The 25,078-nt window shown below is 41.9% G+C and overlaps 1 protein-coding gene across 1 annotated transcript in view; it reads right to left on the reverse strand.

Annotated features, from left to right (window-relative positions):
* Window positions 1-234: 234 nt before the first annotated feature.
* Window positions 235-25,078, reverse strand: part of SRD5A2 (steroid 5 alpha-reductase 2) — a 46,670-nt gene continuing 21,826 nt past the window's right edge. The window contains exons 2-5 of the mRNA XM_045883731.2: window positions 14,131-14,294; window positions 9,514-9,615; window positions 7,050-7,200; window positions 235-4,256 (exon numbers count right to left, since the gene is read on the reverse strand). Of these exons, the coding sequence (XP_045739687.1) occupies window positions 4,190-4,256; window positions 7,050-7,200; window positions 9,514-9,615; window positions 14,131-14,294 (484 nt within the window). The 3' untranslated portion in view covers window positions 235-4,189. The remainder of the gene's footprint in view (window positions 4,257-7,049; window positions 7,201-9,513; window positions 9,616-14,130; window positions 14,295-25,078) is intronic.

The raw sequence follows: 25,078 nt of genomic DNA on the forward strand, positions 1-25,078 counted from the left end.
TCTCCTCCAGCTCCCAGCCAGCCTGCCATGTGGGAGAAGGTCTTGGATAACCCTTACCTAGCCTCGGCCTACACTGAGCAAAGCCAAACCCTGAAGCCACGAAGGTGAGGACAAAAGGAACCAACACAGGTTAGTACATATTTAACCTTCTTCAACAATGTATTTCACTCATCCAAATCCCAAGCTCTGGTTGGTGGGAAGAAATGAGACTCGATACAAAGAACATGCAACCTTTTAAGATCACAGTTTAATGGACTTACAGAGAGAATGAGCAAATCTCTTAGAAATTAAATCCACTCAGTGGCTATTAAATCATCCAAGCACCCACATTACCATCTGGCACCATGCCTCTTTCTTTTATCATGGGATAATATAGATGCTATAAAACAATCAACAGCCTTTTCTAGAAGGTTTTGCTTAACATTTATTGTTACCCTCGCTTATTTGCTTTGCCTGGACCTCAGCCCACAGTCTATTAGAGAATCAAAGGCCAGGCAAAAAGGAAATGACTCTTCAATCCATTCCTTCACGTGCCAAGAGCTTTATCCTTTGATTCTTGGTGAGATTACCATAAGGTTACCACAAAAAGTCAAGGCAGCTATTGAAAAACTGCAAGGCAGTAAAACCATAGGCTTATTTATTTGTTCCTGAAAGGGTTAGACCACCTAAATCACTATTTAATTGCAAAGTACTCATTAGAGGTCTTTTTTTCCTTTTTGAATGCAGGACAGCCAGTGATGCGCCTTTGGGAGATAAGCCTTGGGGGTAAAGGGAACTTGTGACTTGAAGCTTCTTCAGACTGAACACAACTGTCATCTCTTCTACAGCATGATCTCTACTACACCTTTGTTTTATGAAATAGGTTCATGATAGGGTATAGCCTGATCCTCTCCACAGAGTGAGGGCAACAGATCCCACAAAATGGACATGACAATTGGTAGATTTCTGAATCTCTGGCTATTTTTCTCCTGCATGAGTTCTTCAGAAATCTAAATGGCGACCCTTAAAGGGCAAGAATCATGTCTCAACAATATCCTCCCACCCCTTACCATTTTCCATATTTTAAATAATAAATGACTGCAGAGTGAATGAGTGTGTTCAGGCCTTAAATTCACACCCATCTCTAGGCTGTGCTAGGTCTCTCTTCTAAAAGCCTGCTATGCCCTGAGAAGATAGACTTCTGATCCTTAAAGGGATAAGGGAGGATGGCTGTTCTGACCAGCTATGTGACCCTGGGAGGCACTTCAACACTGTGGGTCTCAGCATCTCCATCTATTACATGAAGGGGTGGGACTAGTGGATGTCTTAAATGTGCTTCAGCTCTTTAATTCTGAAGACAAACAGAACACTACAACATCTTCTACAAGGTCAGTAGGAAAACATTCCCTCCAAGAAAATTTTAGTAAGAAAATTTAGTAAGAAGCCACTGTCATATTTTAGTCCCTGGTTTCAAAAACCACTCCACAGAAACCTAAATTAGCCATATCTTCGTAGCATTCTAGTTTTAGGAGAAAAGGGAAATACGTTTAGGGATGAGCACATCTTCCCTTCAGACTTTTATTGTACTCAATCTGCATACATATTCTAGCCCAGACAGAGAAAACGGGTTGAAAACAATGGCCTTAGAGCACTGAGAATACCTCAGCTATCAAGGGAAGAGTTAAGATTATGTGAATTTTATTCTACACTATGCTTAAATTAAGAAGGTCCACATGAGGGGCACCTGGCTGGCTCATTTGGTAGAGTGTGGCACTCTTGATCACGTGGTCATGAGTTCGAGCCCCACGTCAGACTAAAACATAAATAAATTTTTAAAAAGCAAGGTTCACGATCATGTAAACTTGAAAGGACAATAGGGTTTTTTCAATTTCCAAATATGTAAATTACCTTATTAAATCAGGGTTGGCCTAAAAATTCTAGAGAGCACCCTCTTGTGGCAAAAAAAAAAAAAAAAATGCAATCACTGAATGGCAGTTTTGTCCCGAGATTGCACCTACTGGGCAAAAAGGAGCTGCCGTTCATTGAGCACTTACTATATTTCAAGGACTGGCCCAGATATTTTATATGGTAATAAGATAAAGGTTTTAATAAAGGCAGTTTTCAATGTCATGGAGAGAATTGGAAGTCTTTTATTTCACAGAGCCCAAGCTACACCTTAAGATTTATGTCACTAAGATATTAGGGATGGCATCTAGCCTTAGTACATTCTCCAGCACCTTTCCTACACCTGTTTGCAGTTCTGAGCTGTGGTTGAGAAACCATTTAAGTTATATTTATCTTTTGTTTTCAACTGAGAGCCCCTAATTTCAAGTTGACAAAATGAAGAGAGAAGAGCAAAAAGGAAGCAATACTTTTTTAAAAAGAAAGAAAGAAAGAAAGAAAGAAAGAAAGAAAGAAAGAAAGAAAGAAAGAAAGGAAGGAAGGAAGGAAGGAAGGAAGGAAGGAAGGAAGGAAGGAAGGAAGGAAGAAAGAAAGAAAGAAAGAAAGAAAGAAAGAAAGAAATGCAAACAACAACAACAAAAACCCCACAGCTCCACAACTCAACACCTTATAAAAATCCTCATGAGCCCAGGGATCTTTCAATTCAAACAAAATTACTTAATATCCGTGATTTGAGAGGCATTTAATAAACAAAAAAACCAGAAAAACATTTATATGATTACAGTTTGTATTTTTCAGTTATATATATCATCCTCAGACCTTTCAAACGTCTTGTTTCTTATACAGTGAATTTCTGTACTTAGCACCTCACCTGATAAAATTGGTGTTCATTTCCCAAAAGGGCTTGCTAAACATGACCGACGCTTGCCATGAACCTGAACCTGAGGGGATAAATGTTTTCCTATATTCTGATTCTGAGTGTTCAGCCCCTCCCTTAAAGAGCCCAGTGTCTGAGGACCCACCTAGGGTGACCCCTCCACCAAGGCTGCAAATTCTAATACGGACTAGCTGATCAGTCCCCACTCTTAGCAGGTTCCGTGGGCCCACAGCCTCCAACGTTTCAAGGGAAACTGAAATGTAGAGACCTAACTTTGAAATTTTGGAAACTTCTAATGTTAAAAAAAAAAAAAAAAGAAAGTCAAACTATGTGTTGAATCCCTGTCTGACTGAGCCAAACAAAAGAGGTTTTCTGCCAGCCACAGGCCTCTGGTGGTGGCTTTCAGCCTGCGCCCTTAGGGACTTGGAGGACTGATGTTCAGGCTGCCCCTAGGAAATGTTGAGGACTTGCCATGAAAAAATAGAAGAAAAGTTGCCGAGCACTTCTGAAATGCTTCCGTGTCACTTGAAACTTCCTGTCCAGGCAAGCAACCTATGATCTTGCTCAGTCATTTCCCTTCTTTGACACTCTCTCATTATTTGGATATTTCCACAGGTTTCCAAGAATATCAGAGCGGGCAGTGTCTACTGTAAAACACTTTTTTACTATCTCAGTCGCCAACCAGAGTCAGGCCTCTCTCTTTGTGGTCAAGAAACCTGACCTTCAATAAACCCCACACCAGTTTTCTGGGATATCTCTGACAGGGATCCTGGAAACTTCAGGAAGCCAGAGGCACTGAGACAATGCACAAATTTGAAATGGGGTCAATGCCTCCTTGCACCTTCAGCAATTATGAAGAGAGGGCTCCTCTATTAAAAGTCCACTTCATCATCTCACATCTTTCATAATTAACTGAGGGAGAGGAAAGTGTGACTGGGTTTTCATTTGGGAGTAGATTTGCTCGGGGTCCATGCAGCTCCAGAATTTCAATATCTGCTCATTTGTATGGGCGTAAAATATGTACCTTTAATAAATTCTACAAACACTGCCCTCAACTGAAAACTTCCCCGGCCACAGGGCTGTCTTACATTGACACAAAGCAGGTGTTAGGCCACATGTACTTAGATCACCCCAAGAAGAAAAGGCATAGGGAAGTTTTGCACTTTCTAGGAGGACTAGATAAAGAGCAGACAGATGCCTCTGTGTGGAGAAGAGCCTTGTGGAAGCAACAACAGGAGATCAGGAGAGAGACCCCGGGAGGGTGCAGGACACATGAAATAGCCACCTCACAGAATCTCCAGGCCGGCTGTCAGAACACAAGAGGCCTCCTGGTATAGATAGACACTGGAACTTTAAAAGTTACAGGCTCATCAGCTTGATGGTGTTCAACAGTCATGTAGGAGCTTTTAGTTCCTTCTTTATCTGGTTTCTTCAAAAAATAAATGGAATGAGGGCCTTCCGAGATTTGGGATAGTCCTCAAACATCTTGAGGTAGAACCTAAAAGACAAGAAAGGAATAACTATAGTAAGCAGTGGTCAACCATTGAGGTTTGCTGGGTCTGAGATCCTTGTTACAAAGCAAGCTACAGTTACTCAGGGCCTGACTCGTGCAGATGGCCATTTGTCCATCTTCCTTCTCCCTCCTGCATCCTCTCCCATAAATAAATGTTGAAGTTTCTTGTGTTGGGAAATAAAAAGTAATAGCCAGAGGACTGTGGTGATGGTTGCACAACATTATGGATGTACCTAATGCCACTAAATGGTACACTGAAAATGGCCAAAATGGTAAATTTTATGTTATGTGTATTTTATCACAATAAAAAAAGGGAAAAGCTGGAAGGAACTGCTCAATGGATTCACTTGGGTTGAATCAGAGAGCCCAAAGACCATGAGCAAGATTAATCCTAGAGAACTGGCAATGTTCCCAGGAAAATATCCCCTCATGAGGCCTTGGGAATGCCAAGAAAATGTTACCTCATATTCTGGGTTGAATTGTGTCCCCCCAGAATATATGCTTGAAGTCTTAACCTGGAAGACTTACCTGGAAATAGGGTCATGGCCGATATGATTTAGTAAGGTAAGATAAGGGCATCCTGGAACAGGAAAGGCCCTTAATCCAGTGTGACTGAAGGGGACCAGAGACAAGCAGGGGAGGAGGCCATGTGGACATGGAGGCAGAGACTGGGGATGGAGCTGTAGACCATGGAACACACTGGGTTGGGGGTGCAAACAGAAGCCAGGAGGAGGCAAGGAAGGATCCTCGCCTAGAACCTCCAACATACACTTTGATTTCAGACTTCTGCCTCCAGAACTGTGAGTGAATAAATTTCTATCATTTCAAGCCACTCGGTTTGTGGTCATCTGCTTTGGCAGGCCTGGAAGATTTTTTTTTTTTTTTTAAAGATTTTTTTTTTATTTATTCATTTGAGACAGAGAGAATGAGAGAGAGAGAGCACATGAGAGGGAGGAGGGTCAGAGGGAGAAGCAGACTCCCTGCCGAGCAGGGAGCCCGATGCGGGACTCAATCCCGGGACTCCAGGATCATGACCTGAGCCGAAGGCAGTCGCTTAACCAACTGAGCCACCCAGGCGCCCCAGGCCTGGAAGATTAGTACATGTGGTGAAGTGGCTTTCTCCTTCAGTGACCAGGCTGAACCAGCTAGTTGAAGCTGGTAGCTCTTGAGTGAAAATCACGGGCAGTAAACAGTAATAATATGTGACAAGAGGTGGCTGGTTTCTCGCGCTATGCTTAGCGAGGTCTGATGAGTTGCTTCTCACAAAGCCCAGTTATCCCCACAGAAAAGATGCCTGGCCTTCCTTATGGAGCAATCTGACCTCACAGGTCAGGGCCAGAGTTTGGATTTTGCTGTTGCACCTGCTGGAGACCTGGTGGAACTCCTGTCCCTCCCCTGACTGGCCCCACCTGAGACCACTTCCCACGGTCCCTCCGACTGCTGGGTGACGCCCTCTCTGCCCTCTCCCTCTCCGCCTCTGGTGGGCAACAGACTCTGCCTCAAGAGAGGAGAACGAGGACTGTCTTACAAGCTGGGGACGCCCTTGCAGCCCGTCCCTACCAAGGCTAGCAGGTGGCCGGCGCCCGTCATGAGGACAGCTGCTATTTCATTCATTTCTGACACGTCTGCGTAAAGTCCACTCTGAGGAAAAGAACCCATTCTTGGTTTAACCTTCAAAACTACAAAATTAATCATTAGCCCGACTAAAACACCCATGCAGGAGCTTAAGGGGTCCCCCAGGTCCTGGTTCCAAGGCTGCTCCCCCTTTGGCTATCCCTCCCTCGCTCTGTGTCTCTCCAGCCGCAAATGCCATTTTAGAGAAAGGATCTGAAGTTCAAATGCAAAACCCGATAGCAACTTAGTGCATTACTCTTCCCCTTGCAGTGATGCTTTTAGTTAATGCTTCTGTCCCCACCCCATCGCAGGTACAGGGTCTGGGGGGGCAGGTGGAATTTAGTAAGGCTTTAGGCTAGACCTACAGAGGAAAGGTTCTAAACCCCTACAATTCCTGGCATTCCCCAGGTGAGGGGACAGTCCTGCAATCACACCACATAAGCATTCACTTACCCTACCTTCCCAAGAAGCCAGCAATGACCTTGGCTAGGCTTTATGGAGGGTGGGGTTCACGGATAAAGGGGAGTGCCAGAATAAGCCCTGGTGTCACACAGATTCCAGGAGAATAATCCTGGAGTGTCCAGGGCTCTGTGATTACCTGAACTATTAGCACCAAAGCCAGAATTAAAGATAGTAGCCACACTAGACCAGAGGCTAGGCTTCTCCCTGGCGGTACTTCATCGTGGCTGGACCTCAGGATTATCCGTGAAGCTGTGGACAGTGCTGCCCATGGGACACACTTTGAGAGATGTGGCAGAAGTGAATTTGAATTGAAGCATGGAAATGGAAGATACTTCTTGGACCTCTGGACCCTTACCTAGAGCCCACGCAGGTGAGCCTGCTAGGAGGGCACAGAGCCCAGGCCAACTAACTCCTAACTTCCTTGCCCAGAAGCCTTCTTCTGTAAGGTGGCAGGTGGCTTCCCAAGACACCTCGGGTGTGCCTCTCCCTACATGGGTTTAGTTTTACTCATAGGAAAAAAAAAAAAAGTGTTTACGATACTGTCACCCAGCTGAATTCCAAGTTCAAAGTCAGAATTTACCAGTCCGGATTTCTGTATCAACCTTACCTTATAAAAATACATGTCTCAGGTTTCTATACCTGACTCGGAGTGCTGGAAGACGGCTTGGAGCAGAAAGCTATGTGATGAATTGAGAAATTTACCTGTGGTGGTGGAAGGCTCGCAGCCCCAGGAAACAAAGTGAGAAAAACGCAAACGCAAGTGCTGGGAGGGACCAAGTGGCCAGGGCATAGCCCGTCCATTCAATGACCTCACCAAGGAAATTGGCTCCGGAAACATACGTAAACAAGCCACCTGCGGGCAGAAGAACGGAAAGGTCCGTCATCAGAACCGGGTCACTGCCACATTCAAACCCCTCTGCTTCGTTCCAAAGCACATAAAGGCAGTTATGACAAATGTGGGGCTGGAGACTTCCTTATGGTCATCGCAGCCTGGCGCAGTCCTCTTGGGGAGAAGGATAAACACAGTGACAACAGCCTGTTGCCCTCAGAACTTCCCGGAATCATGGCCCCAACCGCTTGATGGGCTCCAGCCAATCTCTAGCAGCGGCTGCTGCACCCCTTGGCTCCAGGCAAGACAATGATGAGGAGCAGGAGGCCGGGTTTTCGTTTTGTTCCCAAGCCACCTCTCACCTTCTCACCTCTCCCCTGGACGCCCGCACAGCATATTTCAGGTGGGTACTCAGACAAAATGAACAACCCGCTATGTGACAATAATAAAAACCTGTGTTGATGCTAGAAGTAATGACATTTTCCTGTGGCATTTGCCCCTCCCCACCCCTGCAAAGGAGTGTATATACTCTGTTCAAGTTGAAGGAAGTGAGTGGGAGCTGCAGGGGCTTTGCCCTCCTGGGGGCTGGTGAGGTCTGCTTCTGCTGATTTTCAAGGTTTGCTTTTCTATCCAACCATACATGTCTGATATCAAACCTGTAAATAGAAACCAACACATTTCCAATGATAGTTAATGTATCCACTTTCTGCCCTACAGTAAACTAGTTTTTTTCTTTCCATAGTTATATAAAGAATCTTTTGTATTTAAATCATTCTGTAACATACCTTAATAGTTGGAAACTAACTTTGACAATCTAGCTTTTAAGAGAATTCTCTGCTCTTCTTTGTTTGGCTAATTATTGAGTGAATATTTAAAATCCCAAAGCTCCTTCAAGTTATCTTCCCTAAAGATGTCACTATGTCAGCAGCTCCAGACCTGTGATCTCCCAGACCCTGGGAGAAACCACTGACCTCCCACAGAGGGTCTATAAATTGTTGCTGGTATATGGGCCTATAAATTGCAAACAGCATATCTCAATATTTGGCATTATTTTTGTTTGATGTAGACACCATGAGGATGTCAGCAACATTTAAATTCATTTAAATGTGTTACTGAATTCATTGTAGCTCTGTCATTATTTTATTAATAAATGAATATCAATGTCATACTGTAATTCAGGAAAGATTTTAAAGTAAATAACAGGTTCTATTTACATCAAAAGGAGCCATCAACCTACCCAAATACCACCTAAAATAGCAAAGGATTACTTGGACTAATTCACTCTCACCTGCTTATGTTTGTCAACCTCGCACCTGGTTTCTTGGGAACAGTTAGGATTTCAAATATTCTGTGACTTTATATCTGAGAAAGCATTTGCACTTGTAAGACCTCCCATCCTAATTTTTGATTAAGTAATTATGGCTCTCCATACCTTTAAGAAAATACAAGTGGCAGGAAATGTGTACAGTACCACCCCTGACTACTCACTAGATGAGTCTAGGTCAACCGGAGAAGACAAGTAATACACAACTCAGCTTTATTGGCTAATTCATGAAGGACCAACACAGCGGGTACACATGATGCTTAATTTTCTGTGTTAACCTGACTGGGCTATAGCATGCCTAGATATTTGATTAAACATTATTTCTGGGTATGTCTGTGGGGCTGTTCCTGGATGAGATTAACATTTAAATCTATACACTGACTAAAGCAGATCTCCCTCCCCGACGTGGGTGGGCCTCATCCAATCCATTGAAGGCCTGAATAGAACAAAAAGGCCAAGTAAGGGAGAGTCCACTCTCTCTGCCTGACTGTCTTTAAGCTAGGACATCAGTCTTCTCTTGCACACAGACTAGAGCTTACACCACCTACTCTCCGGGTCTCCAACTTGCTGGTAACAGATCATGGGATTTCTCAGCTTCCATGATCACGTGAGCCAATTCCTCATAACAAATCTCCTTATGTTTCTATAGCTGTATCTATATCCTATTGGTTCTGTTTCTCTGGAGAAGCCTAGTACAGTACATGGTAATCTTACCTACTGTAACGAGGTGGCAGCCTATTTCCACCTTACCCCAAGCCTTGCACTCCCCCACCCTCAAGGTATTATGATGTTGCACATTCCCGAGGGTGCCTCTAGCTGAACTTCCAGGTTTAGATCAGAAAAAGCAAACGTGTTGTAGGCTGGGAGGGGATGTGAAGGAGAAGTCAGAGGCAAACTGGGATATATTGTGTCATCTGCCCTCACCGCAACCTCTCCATTTGCTACTCATAGCATAACCTCTGGGACAGGCTCCCAAGGAAGAGTGGAAATTTGGAGGACAGGGGAGATATTACCTTGCGGAATCCTATAGATGACTTCTCCAGGCTTCCTGAGCTGGCGCAATATGTAGTCACTATGAATGTTGATTCCCATTCCCAAAATAAATAAGAAGACACCTTAGCAAAGAAGACAGAGGGAAGAAGTTAAAAATGTATCCTGGTGGGGTGCCTGGGTGGCTCAGTCGGTTAAGCATCTGCCTTCGGGTCAGGTCGTGATCCCAGGGTCCTGGGATCGAGCCCCGCATCGGGCTCCCTGCTCAGCGGGGAGCCTGCTTCTCCCTCTCCCTCTGCTGCTCCCCCTGCTTGTGCTCTCTCTCACACACACTTTCTCTCTCAAATAAATAAATAAAATCTTTTTTTAAAAATGTATCCTGGTTAAAAAAAAAAATGTATCCTGGTTTTGATGTTTTTCTCACAAGCTGGTTTTTTTTTTAAGTGAAGAGAAGTGCATTTAATTTCAAATTCTGAGAACGTTACAAAGATATGGCAAAGGGTGGCTAATTAGCCGTTGTCCCAAATGTGGGTGGAGAGGCCATATGTGCATAGACCAAAAGACTGAAAGTATACAGTGTCACAGGATGGAGGCAGGTGGGAGAGGAGAGAAAGGGAACAACACCATTGTCCAATGAATAAATGAATAATAGCAAACTTTTGGCTCATTCCCAAATAATTAAATTGTGGTTGGCAAACTCAACTGCTAATTCCAAACCCTCCTCCTTTGCCTTCCCCCACTATAGAGGCTGGAAGGCTGAAAAGTGGTCATGTGACCTATTTTTGCCACAGCGATATAAAGGGAAATTTCCTTGGAAATTTTTACTTTCCTGATAAAAGGGAAGATGGGACCAGTGCCTCTACTGCCTTCCTCCCCTTTCATTGCCAGATGTGATGCCTTGAGCTCTAGCAACTGTCTTGTAATCATGAAGTGAATATGATGAGGACCACAGGTAAACATGTTAAGAACAGTGGAATAGAAAGTATAGGAAGTTCCTGGGATCTTAATGATATCTGTAAGCAACTAAAGGAATGCAGAAGCCACCTACCTTTGGACATTCTTGTTATGTAAGAAATAGACATTTTTAATTATTTAAGTCACTATGAACTGGTTTTCTGTGACTCACTGCTGAGAGCATTCCTGAGTGATATACCCATTCTCATGAAAGTAACATGAATCAGACTGGGGAGCCTGGCACCTAGCAAACTGGCTTCAACCACTGCCAGTTCACACATAGTCTTGTTCCCCATTTACTGGCTCAGAAAGAAGCCCGGGTCTGAGGTGAGGAGAGCCAGGATCAGGGATGTGAGGTCTTGCACCCCAGTGGGCACCATGACACCCCAGAAACACTCACTGTTCCACATAGATGCCCAACCTCCACCTCTCAACAATGTGTATTTGTGCTGATCAAAATACATGAGGCAAAAAGCAAGAACACTTGAATTAAAAACAGATCTCCTCTCACCTCATTTGCTACGACAGGAAACAATGAGTCTTGTCTAGTCAAAAGATCACTGGCCGTTGTATGGTGACAAGTGGTGACTACACTCATCTTGGGGAGCACTGAACAATGCACAGAATTGCTGAATTACTACGCTATGCATCTGGAAACTAATATAACATTGTATGTCAACTATGCTTCAATAATAAATTTTTTAAAATATTGGCCTGGAAGAAAGGGAAACTAGGGAGAGACACCAATGGCAGGAGGTTGAAAGAAGGAGGGGAGACAACAGGCACAGCTGGAGACAAAGCAGAAACCTTAGACTCAAGGTCTGTGTGTCCTTGGGCAAGTCACTGACCTCTCAGCCTCTGTTTTCTCATCTGTAAAACGGATTTGAATAGTACCTGTTTCACAAGGATGGCACAAGACTCACTCATGTGTTCACTTGTTCATTCATTTATTCATTCAACCAATATTGAGAGCTTATAATACACCAAGCGTTGTCTTAAACACCAAGGATACAGTAGTGAGAAAACAGTCAGGGTATCTGTTCTCATAGAGCTTACATTTTAGTGGAATAAGACAGAAATGAATTCAAATAACTAAAATATTTTAAATCATATAATGTCACTGCAGAGCAGAAAATCACAGGATCAGGAGATAGAGAGTGAACCGGGGAGGGGAGGAGGTGTCTCTACTTAGATGAGGTGGATAGGGAAAACTTTTCTGAAGATTTGGCATTTTGTCCTGTGATCTGAATAATAAGAATGCACAGATCTGAGGGAGAGCAATCTGGTATAGGGATTAGCAGGTGCAAAGGCCCTGAGGCTAGAATAGGTTTACTCTGTCTAAAAAAACAGAAGGAAGGCTGGTGTAGTTGAGACTTTAAGACAGAGAGAAAAGTGGGAAAATGTGGACAGGATGATAACTAAAAAAACACACTAAGCACTGTAGGCTTTGGTGAGGAGTTTGGATTGTTAAGTGCAAGAGAAAGCCATTGGCAGGTTTGGAGCAGGGGAGAAATAGGAAATGATTTCCATTTATTATTGTTACAAAGGAAGTAAATATGTTACATGGAATACTAAATGTGAATTAGCAAAAATAAGAAAATCCAGACACCTTATTCCTACCACCCAGAAATTATAACCATTAAACACGTTAGTGCATATCTTTCCAGATTTTCATCTTATATAATATCTAGGCCATATTTCCATTTCCCCAGATGGCCCCAAAATGCTTCTTATGGCTGGTTTGTGAAAACCAAAGTCCAGTATAAGACCATACCTGGCATCTGGTCATTATCTCTTTAAAGGCCATTTTAATCTTGCCCAGACCCTTTCCCTTTAAAAAAAAAAAAAAAAATTTTTTTTTAATTTATCTGAGAGAGAGAGAGAGAGGGGTATATGCGTGCATGCAGGTAGAGGGGCAGAGGGAGAGATTCTTCAAGCAGACCCTCTGCTGAGTGCAGAGCCCAACGCTGGGCTTCATCTCATGACCCATGAGATCATGACCTGAGCCAAAACCAAAAGTCAGATGCTCAACCGACTGAGTCACCCAGGTGACCTGACCCTTACCTTTTTAAAAAATTTTTAGGGCACTGGCTTCTTAAAAAGACACCAGACAGTTGTACCTCAGAATGCCCCCCTTTCTAGATAAGACTGGTTCACTTCCTGATGGTGGCATTCAACTTATCTCTTCATTCTCCTTATTTCTTGTAAACTAACATAAATCATTTTCCTGTATGGTTATATTACCAGTTCAACATATAGTTAGGTACATTTATTGGTTTGTTCTCAGTTTTAGGGTCTTCCATGTAGACTTTTTTTGAGTTTTATTTACTTAAGTAATCTCTGCACCACATCGGGGGCTCAAACTCACGACCCCAAGATCAAGAGTTGCTCGCTCCACCAACTGAGCCAGCCAGGGTCCCCCATTTAGATTTTTTTAAACGAAATTATTAAGTTTCATGATTTAAAGGGCAAAATCATATTGAAAGAAAAGTTCTGCCTGCCATCCATTATCTTTCCCCCAGACCTAAAGGTCATCTTTTTAAAATTAGTTTCTTTTTTTATCAATCCGATATTCCCTTTTCTAGTTTTATACACACACACACACACACACACACACACACATTTTCCTTCCATCCTTTCTACATGAAAAGTAGCATTCTAGATACACTGTTCACACTTTATTTTTATTTAACCACATATTCTGGAGATACTTCACAGGAACACAGAGATCTTCCTTGTTTTTGTTTTGTTTGTTTGTTTGTTTGTTTCTGGGGCTCCAGAGCACTCCATTGTGTGCATGTTCAGCATTCATACAACCAATCCTCCAGTCATTTGTGTTTTCAAACATTCCCTCTGACTGCTGTGTGCAGAAGGGGCTATTGAAGGCCGGTACCGGCGGCAGGAAGCTTAGTGTGAAGGTCACTTTGGCGGTCCCAGCAAGAGGCCATCAAGGCTCAGACCAGGACCAAGTCGGAGGCGCAAGGGAGAAGTGAGCCCTGTGGGTACATGTTATGGAGCTAGATGCAGCCATCCTAAACCGACAGAGAATTTGATGTGTGATGTAAAGAGAGGAATTAAGGGTAATCCCAGCATTTTGGTTTAAGCCAAAATAATATACAAACAATTGAACCTTCCCGACTTGAGTTCCTCTTGCAGATAATGAAAAAAAAAACCTCAACAGTGTTTTCTACTATTTTAGAAAAAATGGTCAGGAAAAGTCTCTTTGAGGAGGCACTAAATAAAGTGAGGGACCAACCTCCATGAGTATATGTGGACAGAACATTCTAGGCAGAGGGAACAGTCTGTACAAAAGTTCTGGGGCAGGACCAGCTTGACCATTTCAGGCCCAGCAGAAAGGCCACTGAGACTACAGTATAGTAACTGGACGGAGGCAAGAAACGGGGTGGGGAAATCGGGCAGGACCAACAACATTTAGGCATCACAGACATAGGCAGTGATAAGGAATTCGTCTTTTATCCCGAGAGTAGCAGAAATGTACTGGAGGATTCTGAGGTGGGGAGTGACATGATTTTCAAAGAGCTCTCTGGCTGTTTTATAGAGAAAAGAGCGGGGTAGCAGGGAGAGAAGAGGAGAATGGAATTCACTGGGGGGTAATTGCAGTGGGTGGGGGGGCGGTGCTGGGGATTTAGGCGGGGTGTGGGTAAGAAGTGGCCAGGTTCACTTACCCAGGCTAAACCGTCCGTCTGTGTACCACTCAGCAGGGTATTCAGCACAGTAAACCAGATAGTAGGCTTGGAGCAGTCCATTTCCCATGCAGAAGACAAAGCCTCTGACAAGAAACGCAGCTGGGAAAGGCCTCCCTCTAGTGAGCAATGAGTAAACAAAGGTCCTGAGATAGATGGGAAAGAAATGTCAGGATGCAGCGTTTAAAAAAAAAAAAAAAATCGAACAATGAGATGAAACAACAATTATATCAAACCCATTTTTAAGGGGCACCTGGGTGGCTCAGTCATTAAGCATCTGCCTTCAGCTCAGGTCATGATCCCAGGGTCCTGGGATCGAGCCCCGCATCAGGCTCCCTGCTCAGCGGGGAGCCTGCTTCTCCCTCTCCCTCTCCCATTCCCTCTGCTTGTATTCCCTCTCTCACTGTGTCTCTTTCTGTCAAATAAATAAATGAAATCTTAAAAAAAAAAAAAAAACCCATTTTAAAAATCATTTCCCTTGAACTTATGCAAAAAAGAACATTACTGGGGCGCCTGGGTGGCTCAGTTGGTTGGGCGACTGCCTTCGGCTCAGGTCATGATCCTGGAGTCCCGGGATCGAGTCCCGCATCGGGCTCCCTGCTCGGCGGGGAGTCTGCTTCTCCCTCTGACCCTCCTCCCTCTCATGCTCTCTGTCTCTCATTCTCTCTGTCTCAAATAAATAAATAAAATCTTTTAAAAATAAAAAAAATAAAAAATAAATAAATTTAAAAAAAAGAACATTACTCCTCCATAGAGCAATCCTTTATGCTATTATTTGTCTTGCTTCATTAAAGGCCATAGTAGTCACCATTGATTACCTTATTTTATTCTCAAACCAGCCTTGAAAGGTAAATTTCATCTCCATCCAGAAGTTAATAAATTCAATCCTATGAGCCCACGACTGGAGCTCGGCTTTTTATCAATCTACAAATGAAACCCAGATGACGCTGGAGAAAGGGAGAGCCTCGCTTGCCCCTGCAGTGGTGGGATGACATTTTGGTAACAGCCTTTCCACCGTACAGCTTTCTAATTGTCGCTCTGATATGATTTAATTACCGATATTGTGGCATTTCCTAGGAAGTGGACCGCAGAATCTCTCGAGAAAAGAAAGATATTCCTCTAACTGTTAGGAAGCATGAATCTAGAGGAAGCTGGGAAAATAGGATTAAAAATATATAAACAGGGCGCCTGGGTGGCTCAGTTGGTTAAGCGACTGCCTTCGGCTCAGGTCATGATCCTGGAGTCCCGGGATCGAGTCCCGCATCGGGCTCCCTGCTCGGCAGGGAGCCTGCTTCTCCCTCTGACCCTCCCCCCTCTCGTGTGCTTTCTCTCTCTCATTCTCTCTGTCTCAAATAAATAAATAAAATCTTAAAAAAAAAAACCATATATATATATATAAACAGCCTCAAAATAAGATTTGCCCAAGATATAATGCTAAATACTAGAAATCAACTACCTTTTCTTTATAATTTTTCTTCTTTTATGGTGCACTATAACAACCATACAGGTGAGTTCATAAACCTACGTGAACAGTTTAATGCATAACTATTAAATAAACACCCATATAGTCACTAAACAAGTCAAGAACTAGAACATTCCCTTCACCCCCAGAAGCCTCCCTCTCTATTCACCATACCACTATCATCCCAGAGCTAACCACCATCCTGATTTTTGTAAAAGTCACTTCCTTTTGCTTCTTCACAATTTTACCACATTTGGATTTATGCCTAAAAATATAGTTTATTTTGTTCATTTTTAATTCCATATGAATGGAGTCATATTCTATGATTCTTAGAGTATCCATTAATGTCTTATTTCTTTACCTCATCATATTTCTCAGATTCAAGCATGTTGTTGCATATAAGCTACAGTTCATATGTTTTCATTGTTATTACCATTAGGTATGAATATACCACATATGTTTATCTATTTTACTCTGATGGATATTTGGGTTGCTTCCAAAGTCTTGTAACCTCTCAGAGCTATTTCCCCATTCTTTAATGATTTTACATTTTATGTTTAAACCTTTGAAACATCTGGAATTTCTTTTGTTGTAAGAAGTTAGATAAGACTCCAACTTAATGTTTTTCCTAATGCTAGTAAACTTACTAAATTCTTTTCTTTCACTGACATGCACTCTCATTGGTATTACATACTAATTTATCATAAAAATTGGTTCTTTTTCTAGACTCTTGGTTCTGTCCCATTGACCTATTTATTGTCAGTACTACGCTGTCTTAATAATTGTACTTTTAATATATGTCTTAATACTAGGTGGGGCAGGGGCACCTTCGGCTCAGGTCACGATCCCAGGGTCCTGGGATGGAGCCCGGCATCGGGCTCCCTGCTCAGCAGGGAGTCTGCTTCTCCCCCTCCCTCTGCTCCTGCACTCTCTCTCTCTCTCTATGTCAAACATATAAATAAATAAAATCTTTTAAAAAAAATTAGGTGGAGCTCTTTTTTTTTTTAAGTAAACTCTACTCCCAACCTGGGGCTCAAACTCACAACCCCAAGATCAAGAGTTGCATGCTCTACTGACTGAGCCAGCCAGGCATGGGGGTGGGGAGGCTATTCTTATATCATTACCGTTTTTGAGGATTTTCAATTTATTCTTAATTACTTATTTCTTCATGTGAACTTTAAAACCAATTTACGAAACACCCCCTCCCAAATTTTAGAAATACTCTTAAGTATAAAAATTAATTAAGGGAGTGAAATAGCAGGAGGACCTCCAAGAGTTCACCCCTCCATAAAAGAAAAAAAAAAAAATTCAGAATCAACTTTTCAAAACTCAGTGTCAGCCAAAGGCTTACATCAACCTGGGGAGCATTTAAACAAGAGAATGTCTGGCTCTCAGGAAGGGCAACAAACACTGTGGCATTTTCATTTACCCTAGTCCCATTTCCCACTTTCCAGCTTGGCAGAACCTGAAAAGTAACAGCCCACATTCCCAGGATTGGAGAGAGGAAAATGGGGCTGGAACTCTTTCAAAGCCTCAATCCCAAAGAGAAATCATCGTTTAACCTGCCTGGTGGTTCCCTAGAAGACTCTGCTCAAAAGACTAGTCTTTTCCACCTCACTCAAACACACCCAGTGTTCATGTCTTCTGCCCATTTCTTGACTTGAAATCAAGACGCTTCTCTGAAGATGACATACAAATGGCTAACAGACACATGAAAAAATGTTCATCATCATTAGTCATCAGGGAAATTCAAATCAAAACCACATTGAGATACCACCTTACACCAGTTAGAATGGCAAAAATTGGCAGGGCAAGAAACAACAAATGTTGGAGAGGTTGTGGAGAAAGGGGAACCCTCTTACACTGTTGGTGGGAATGCAAGTTGGTACAGCCACTTTGGAAAACAGGGTGGAGGTGTCTCAAAAAATTAAAAATAGAGCTACCCTATGACCCAGCAATTGCATTACTGGGTATTTACCCCAAAGACACAGATGGAGTGAAAAGAAGGGCCATGTGCACCCCAATGTTCATAGCGGCAATGTCCGCAATAGCCAAACTGGAAAGAGCCAAGATGCCCTTCAGCAGATGAATGGATAAAGAAGATGTGGTCCATATATACAATGGAATATTACTCAGCCATCAGAAAGGATGAATACCCAACTTTTACATCAACATGGATGGGACTGGAGGAGATTATGCTAAGTGAAATAAGTCAAGCAAAGAAAGTCAATTATCATATGGTTTCACTTATTTGTGGAACATAAGGAATAGCATGGAGGACAATAGGAGAAGGAAGGGAAAAATGAAGGGGGGGAAATCGGAGGGAGAGATAAACCATGAGAGACTATGGACTCTGAGAAACAAACTGAGGGTTTTGGGGGGGGTGGGGGGACGGGTTAGCCCAGTGACGGGTATTAAGGAGGGCATGTACTGCATGGAGCACTGGGTGTTATACGAAAACAATGAATCGGGGATCACCACATCAAAAACTAATGATGTACTGTATGGTGATTAACATAACATAATAAAATTAAATTAAAAAAAACAAAAAGAGAATCATAAGAGGAAAAAAAAAGTACCCAGTGCTAAATGTTTCTGGGGAAGGGGGGAGGTTGTTGAATGTTTTACCAGGACAGTGGCCTGAGGCAAAGGATAATAGGTGGGGCAAATAACAAACCCACCAAAAAGCTTTAAAGGAAAGACGGAGGAATGCGATGCCCCTAAGGGGTTTTGAAAATCTCAGGTATATTTCTGGGAATCTAGACTGCCATGACATGCATAGGACCATGCATATGTTCAAAACAGACTTGAAAATGTCTTAAACTCTCACCTCTGATTGACCTTGAGGTTTGCCCAAGTAGCTAACGATGCTAAAAGCAGAGCTGTAAACTACGTGGATGATTACTGAAGGAGTCTCTAACAGGCACACAGAGGCCCTTGGCAAAGACCAGGAGACATTGGTTCAAGGTGTTTACATAAGGCTCTGTCCCATGGTTAACTGATCCTTGATCTAACCAAGCAGTGACTTCAGTAGCCACAACAATCAAGGCTTCAGAGATAGGGCGCCTGGGTGGCTCAATCGGTTAAGTACCTGCCTTCGGCTCAGGTCATGATCTCAGGGTCTTGGGATGGAACCCCTGCACTGGGCTCCTTGTTCAGCGGGGAGTCTACTTCTCCCCATGCCTCAGCCTCTGCTCCTCCCTCCACTTGTGCTCACTCTCTCTCAAATAAATAAAAATCTAAAAAAAAAAAAAAAAGCTTAAAAATGTCCTGAGGGACACAAAAAAAGACCTGAATGAGTGCAAAGGAACCACCTGTACCCGAACAGAAGGGTAATGTCGACAACAGCCTTATAAACATATTGTTACCAAAAACAATACGTTTACTGAGCTCTTATTATTTGTCTCGTTCTAAACACTTTGCATATATTGGCTCACTTAATCCTCACAGCCCTATGAGATGGGCAGATGAAGAGTCAGACACAGTGCGTGAGGTTAGGTGACAGGGTCATACACTAGTAAGTGGAAGACGCCCTACAATTTAACCACAGAGTGCACCACAGCCTGAATTTTCTCTTAATTAGCTTAAATTTTGAGATATAATTCACATCCCATAAAATTCACCATACTAAAGTATACAATTAAATGGTTTTTAGTAGATCCAAAAAATTGTGCAACCTTCACCGGTTTTCCATTTACCTCTATTTACTGGTTGTTTTACATATAGAAGAAGGCCTTTGATTTTTCTAATATTAATATATTAATTTTGTTCCCAATCACATCCTTAATTCCTATTTATCATAGTTTTTCAGTATATTTTCCAGGATTTCCCAGGTATATCAATATTTGCAAATAATGTTATACTCTACTCTTTAAAAGACCCTGGAAGCCTTCTCTCTCTCTCTCACCCTCAAAAAAAGGAGTTGGGGGCACCTGGATGGCTCAGTCAGTTAAGCACGAGACTCTAACTATTGATTTGGCCTAGGTCATGATCTCAGTGTTGTGAGATCAGCCCCAAGTGGGGCTCCGAGCTCAGTGCAGAGTCTGCTTTGAGAGTCTCTCCCTCTGCCCCTCCCCCCCACTCACACTCTTTCTCTCTAAAATAAATAAATAAATCTTTTAAAAAAAGAACTAAGATTTTCTGCTAAAAGGATACAAATATAAAACCAACAAAATGTAATGTTAAATTTGGATTGGAAATATCAACATGAATTCATGACTTTTAATACTGACCCACCCAAAGACCTAGGGGTAATGACCCACCAGCAGCAATAAGCACTGGGTCTCCATTTGTAAATACTATTCTCTAAAGGAAGCAGGCCACCATGGAGAAATAGCTCATTCCAGATCAGAGGCAGGAAAAGTACAAGGTGAGACAGTTCATGGTGTTGGAAAGTAAGGAAACAATTGAAGATTAAAGGCGGGACAGGAAGGGGTGCCTGGGTGGCTCACTCTTGGTTTCGGTTCAGGTCATGATCTTAGGGTCCTGGGCTTGAGCCTTGGGTCTGGCTCCACACTCAGCATGGAGTCTGCTTGTCCCTCTCCCTCTGCTCCGTCCCCCCACCCCCACTCTCTCTCTCTCTCATAAATAAAATCTTTTAAAATAAATAAATACATAAAAAGGGGGGGTGGGGTTGTTGAAATTACATGGGTGCCAAGTGGAAAGGAGTTCCTCTACCCAAATCTGTAACAAACTGGGTATGGAAAAGAAGAACGACTGTAGGTTAATCTTTACTACCTCGTTGGATTCTTGTAAAAATTAAATAGGATTCTGCAAGGAAAAGTGCCCAACTGCAGGATAGTTGCTGAAAAACTTGTTTCTCTTCCCATTCACACCCCATAAAGTCTTGAGGGCCTGAAGGTGGCTTACCTTCTTAAGGGGAAAGGGTCCTGGAAGGCTACAGAAAGGCTACTTTTAAAATAGTTGTTTACATCCCAGTGTGGCCCTGTCAGTGCCAAAAATGCCCCCAAAATTGGTCCTTGCATGTAGCCATGCTTCCAGATCAAATCATGTAACTGCCCCACCCTTAACTTCTGGACTTCTTAAGTCTAAATGCAAAGCCAAAACTCACTGCATCTCATCCAAAGGAGTATGTAATAACCAGAACAGGCTCACAGCTATAATAAACAACTCTAAAGTATCAGAGTTTCCACATAATAAAAGTTCGTGTCTTGCTGGTGCCCCCGTGCAATGCTGTTCAGGGCTGGTGCTATGCTCCACAATCATTCAAGACCCAGACTCTTCCAGGGCATCCTCCTCCTCTGGCGGGCAAACAGACAGAAAGAGAGCATGGAGGAGTGTGGACAGGTTTTCCCAAGGGCCAGGCAACAGGCTGCAAGTGGAATAGATGACTTCCACCCTCACTCTTCTGCCTGCGCACCCTCCGCAACACCCCCCATGCTAACTGCAAGGGAGGCTGGGAAATGTAGTCTCGCTGGATTTCTCTGCAGGAAAAGGAAAAGAGAGTCTAGCCCAAGAGGTTGACAATTAGTGCTGTGGAGGGTTGCTGGTGAGTCTCACCTTCAGATCCCACATTTGCCCTGAGACTCAGTTTCCCTAGTTTGGGACCACTTTGCTTTAATTCCTTCCTACACTACTAACGACGTTTTCATTCTTCTGTGTTTGTTCTGATACAGAGACTGATAAGTACTCTGTAAATATAAAGTTTTCTATCACTGCTAAGTAAATATTCATTTGGGGGACTCTTATTGGAAAGGGTTAACTGAAATTGCAAATCCAAATTAAACCAAAGAAACAACCTTTAAAATTACACATCTTCCATAGACCAACTCATATTTAACTAAGTCTTCTTCAAATATAAATCCTCTTGCTAAGATTATCAAGCCTATTGAAGACTTTTCACTATATGAAATTTTAGACTTCATTGTCAGTCAAAATAAATTCAAACTCTTTATATATAGATACAAGGTTCCCATGTATACATTTACTTGTTATGTGTAGTAATGACTCCCTCAACCCATGTACCTCTTCACCCACCACCCCATTGTTTTGCTTTCCTTTACAGCAAAACTCCTCCAAAGAGTTGTCTATACTTGCCATCTCTTTGTCTTCTCCTCCTCTTCTTTCCTCCCTCCCCTGCCATTGAAACTGATCCTGGCAAGACCACCAGAAATATCCACATTTCCATATCTAAGAGTCAATTTTCAGTTCCCTTCTTGTTTGACAATTTAATCACTCCATCCTTCTGGAAACACTTTCTTCACTCAGCTTCTAGCACACCGCTTTCTGTTGGTTCTTCTTCTACTTTACTGATGTCTCCTCATTTTCCTTTACTGGTTTCTCACTATCTCCTTGACCTCTAAATATTAGAGTGCTTCAGGGCTCAGGACTCTTCTCTTTATTTAAAACCACTGTAGATGGGACCACATTTTAGTCGCATATCTTTAAATATCATATACAGAATGACAACTCCCAAACTTATGTCCTTGAACTCAGACTCATATAGTCAATGTCCCACTAGACATCTAGTTTAAAGGATATCTCAAACTTAATGTATCCAAACACAAACCCCTGATTCCCCACTTTTCCTAAAATCTACACTTCCCTAAGTCTGTCACTTCTCAGTAAATGGCAAGTTCATTCTTCCAATTGCCCAGATTGAACCACTGTTGACTCCTCTCTCTCTCTCTCTCCCTCTCTGTCTCTTTTTCTCTCTCTCTTTTTTTAAAGATTTTATTTATTTATTTCAGATAGGGAGCAAGAGAGCAGGAGCAGGGGAGCAGAGGGAGAGGGAGAAACAGGCCCCCTGCTGAGCAGGGAGCCTGACGTGGGACTGGATCCCAGGACCCTGGGATCATGACCTGAGCCAAAGGCAGATGCTTAACTGACTGAGCCACGCAGGCTCCCCTGTCTTTTTTTCTCCATCTCTCTCTGTCTCTCTCATACCCTGCATTAAATCTATTAACAAATCCTGTCAGCTCTACCCTCAAAATATTTCCAGAATCTGACCACTTCTCACCAACTCTATCAAACAGAAAGATAATAAGAAAATCTCCAAAACTTGGGAACTTAACTGCAGACTTCCAAATAATTTATAGTTCAAAGAGGAAGCCTCAAAGGAAATCAAAAACTATAAGGAACTCATTGAAAATGAAAATTACAACATATCAAAATATATGGGACACAGCTAAATCAGGGCTGGGAGGGAAGTTTGTAGCACTAAATGCATACAATAGAAAATAGGAAAGGTCTCAAAGCTCCCACCTTAAGAATCTAGGAAAAGGGCACCTGGGTGGCTCAGTCGGTTGAGCTACTGCCTTCGGCTCAGGTCATGATCTCAGGGTCCTGGGATTGAGTCCCACATCGGGCTCCCTGCTCTGCAGGGAGGCTGCTTCTCCCTCTCCCACTCCCCCTGCTTGTGTTCCCTCTCTCGCTGTGTCTCTCTCTGTCAAATAAATAAATAAAATCTTTAAAAAAAAAAAAAAGAATCTAGGAAAAAAGAAAAGCATAACACCAAATACTGCCAAAGGAAGCAGAAGAAAGGCAGTAATAAAGATAAAGATAAAAGCAGAAATCAATGAAATTCAAAACATTAAAACAATAACTAAAACAAATAAGACAAAGAGCTATTCTTTGAAAAGATCAGTGAAATTTACATACCTTTAAAAAGACTAATAAAGAAAAAGAGAGAAGAAACAATCAGGAATGAAACAGGGGTTATCATTACAGAACCTGAAAACATTAAAAGAATAATAAAGAAATACTATGAACAACTCTACATGCATAAATTCAACAATTTAGATGAAATCCTTGAAAAACACAGCATCATAGCTCACCCTAATGAAATAGATCACTTGAATAGCCCTGTAACTATTAAGGAAATTTAATTCATAATTTTAAAGTGCCTCCTCAAAAAAATCCCAGGTCCAAATGATTTCACTGAGGAATTCTACAAACATTTAAAGAATTAACACCAATTCTACATAACTGCTTCATTTTATAAAGCTACAATCACCCTGATACAAAAGCCAAACAAAGATAGTACAAAGAAAAAAAAAAAAAACTGCAGACCACTAACCCCCACAAATATGAACACAAAAATATTTAACAATTGTTAACAAACAGAATTCAGGAATATATATAAATAATTATGCAGAATGAGTAAGTGGGGTTTATTCCAGGGATGCAAGACCGGTTCAAAATTCAAAAATCAATCAATGAAATCAACTATATTATCAGAACAAAAAGAGAAATATTGTGATCATATCAGTCACTGTAAAAAAAATGTTTAATGAAGTTCAACACCCAATAATGATAAAAACTCAGAAAATAGGAATAGAGTAAATCTTCCTGAACTTAAAAGCACATCCACAGGAAACATTATAATGAATGGTCTAAGATCATTAACAAAACAAGGATGTCTATCTATTCATACCACTCTTACTTAACAAAGTGCTAAAAATTCTAGTCAGTACAATAAGGCAATAAAAAAAAAAAAAGCAAACACATCAGAAGGGAAGAAACAAAACTGTCCCTGTTTGCAAATGACATGACTGTCTCTATAGAAAATCCCAAAGAATATACAAAAAAACCCCAACCTCCTAATAAGTGAATTCAGCAAGTTTGCAGGATACACTATATTCAATTACATTTCTATATGTTATTAATGAACATATGGACACTGAAATTAAAAATACAAAGTAACATTTACAATAGCTCAAAAATAAAATACTGAGGTGCAAATCTAAACGAATATGCACGGGACTTGTATGGCGAACACTACAAAGCATTAATGACAGAAATCAAAGATCTAAATAAATGGAGACAGGGGCGCCGGGGTGGCTCAGTTGGTTAAGCAACTGCCTTCGGCTCAGGTCATGATCCTGGAGTCCCGGGATCCAGTCCCGCATCGGACTCCCTGCTTAGCAGGGAGTCTGCTTCTCCCTCTGATCCTCCCCCCTCTCATGCTCTCTCTCTCTGTCTCATTCTCTCTCTCAAATAAATAAATTCTTTTAAAATAAATAAATAAATAAATAAATGGAGACATACTATGTTCATGGATTGAAGGACTCAACATAGTAAAGATGTCAATTTTCTCCAAATTGATTGTGAAATTCCTATAAATTCTAGCAAGATTATTTTATAATAGACAAAATAATTCTAAAATTAATGTTGAAAGGCAAAGGAGTTTTGATAACTAAAACTATTCTGAAAAAGAAGAATAAAGTGGGAGGAATTTGCTTACCAGATTTTAAGACCAATTGTATAACTGCAGTGATCAAACCTGTGTGGTATTGGTGGAGAGATACACACATAAATCAAGGGAACAGAGAACACAGAAATACACCTACACAAATAGGCCCAACTTATTTTTTTTATAAAGGTGCAAAAGCAATTAAAAGGACAAAAGATAGCCTTTCAACCCAAAAATTCTCAGAATCTATGGCTAAGCAAAGAGGTCTTAGGCTTGACACCAAACACCATCCATAAAAGGAGAAAAATCATAAA

This window comes from Mirounga angustirostris, unplaced genomic scaffold, assembly GCF_029215605.1.
Source record: "Mirounga angustirostris isolate CCGP_5_RB_7025 unplaced genomic scaffold, mMirAng1.0.hap1 SCAF_10, whole genome shotgun sequence".
Classification (NCBI taxonomy): Eukaryota; Metazoa; Chordata; class Mammalia; order Carnivora; family Phocidae; genus Mirounga; species Mirounga angustirostris.